General features: G+C 59.8%; 1 protein-coding gene across 2 annotated transcripts in view; it reads right to left on the minus strand.

Moving 5' to 3' along the window:
* Window positions 1-981, minus strand: part of LOC119290923 (J domain-containing protein spf31-like) — a 7,668-nt gene extending 6,687 nt beyond the window's left edge. The window contains exon 1 of one of the 2 annotated variants that reach the window (XM_037569606.1): window positions 847-981. In XM_037569606.1, the coding sequence (XP_037425503.1) occupies window positions 847-935 (89 nt within the window). In that variant the 5' untranslated portion in view covers window positions 936-981. Of the gene's footprint in view, window positions 1-5; window positions 194-846 lie in introns of those variants that run through there. The other variant, XM_037569607.1, reaches the window with a different exon arrangement.
* Window positions 982-1,584: the final 603 nt, after the last annotated feature.

Below are 1,584 nucleotides of genomic sequence, written 5' to 3' on the forward strand. Positions count from 1 at the left end.
CTGACGACTTCGTTGTCGCGCTCGGCCTCGCTGACCTCGGCCAGGAAGCTTTTGAGGAGCTGGTCGTCGTCGGCCTCCGACGACCCCATGGGTGTACGGGGAAGGAGAGGGAGGTCGCGGCTCGGGTGGGCTCCGGCTCTGGGAGCAAGACGAGAGCGCGTTGCGTCGGAGGCACGAGACGCGAGCCGAGAGAGGGACAGGAGAGAGAAGGGACGATGCGGATTTGTTGTGCTGACATGGGCAGCCTGGCCCGACCCGGCCCGAAAATCCTGGACCGGGCCGGGCCGGGCCATTAGGCCAGGCCGGGCTCAGGCCTGGAAATTGATTCCGACAGACAGATCAGGCTGGGCTCGGGCTTGCGGGAAATAGGATTTTAGCCGGGCTGTGTTGGGCTTGGGCCCGCCGGTCGGGCCGGGCCGGGCTCGGGCCTGAGTTTTCAGCACTGGGAATTTTTTGGCCCGGACCGACCCGTCATATGCCCAGGTATATACTCCGAAGGGCGCAGCCCACAGGGACTCTGGACTTGGCTACTGCCTCCTGTTCTGACCTCCGTTTGCGTTTGGGCTTTATGGGCCAGATCTCAGTTCGCGAGAGATATGGAAACTGAAGTAGTCGGCTAATCGCACAGGGGCGAGGTAAAGACCCGAAAAAAGGTTTTGCGGTCATTTGGAATTGAACCTGCGACGGTGTGCTGACAGTACGACCGAAGTGCTCTTGTGGTAGATATGCAACGAGATACTTAAAGAAGTATGAAAATATCAAACTTAACACCTCTCGAAAAAAATGACGAGCAGTTTTTTAAACTTACGAACAATTTTTGAGGGGGGGGGAGGGGCCGAGAGGGACCTGACGACTTCGTTGTCGCGCTCGGCCTCGCTGACCTCGGCTAGGAAGCTTTTGAGGAGCTGGTCGTCGTCGGCCTCCGACGACCCCATGGGTGTACGGGGAAGGAGAGGGAGGTCGCGGCTCGGGTGGGCTCCGGCTCTGGGAGCAAGACGAGAGTGCGTTGCGTCGGAGGCACGAGACGCGAGCCGAGAGAGGGACAGGGAGAAAGAAGGGACTGTGCGGATTTGTTGTGCTGACATGGGCAGCCCGGCCCGACCCGGCCCGAAAATCCTGGACCGGGCCCGGCCGGGCCATTAGGCCAGGCCGGGCTCAGGCCTGGAAATTGAGTCCGAAGGACAGATCAGGCTGGGCTCGGGCTTGCGGGAAATAGGATTTTAGCCGGGCCGTGTCGGGCTTGGGCCCGCCGGTCGGGCCGGGCCGGGCTCAGGCCTGAGTTTTCAGCACTGGGAATTTTTTGGCCCGGACCGACCCGTCATATGCCCAGGTATATACTCCGAAGGGCGCAGCCCACAGGGACTCTGGACTTGGCTACTGCCTCCTGTTCTGACCTCCGTGTGCGTTTGGGCTTTATGGGCCAGATCTCAGTTCGCGAGAGATAGGGAAACTGAAGTAGTCGGCTAATCGCACAGGGGCGAGGTAAAGACCCAAAAAAAGGTTTTGCAGTCATTGGGAATTGAACCTGCGATGGTGTGCTGACAGTACGACCGAAGTGCTCTTGTGGTAGATATGCAACGAGAT

Source organism: Triticum dicoccoides, chromosome 4B (genome assembly GCF_002162155.2).
Source record: "Triticum dicoccoides isolate Atlit2015 ecotype Zavitan chromosome 4B, WEW_v2.0, whole genome shotgun sequence".
NCBI classification, from domain to species: Eukaryota; Viridiplantae; Streptophyta; class Magnoliopsida; order Poales; family Poaceae; genus Triticum; species Triticum dicoccoides.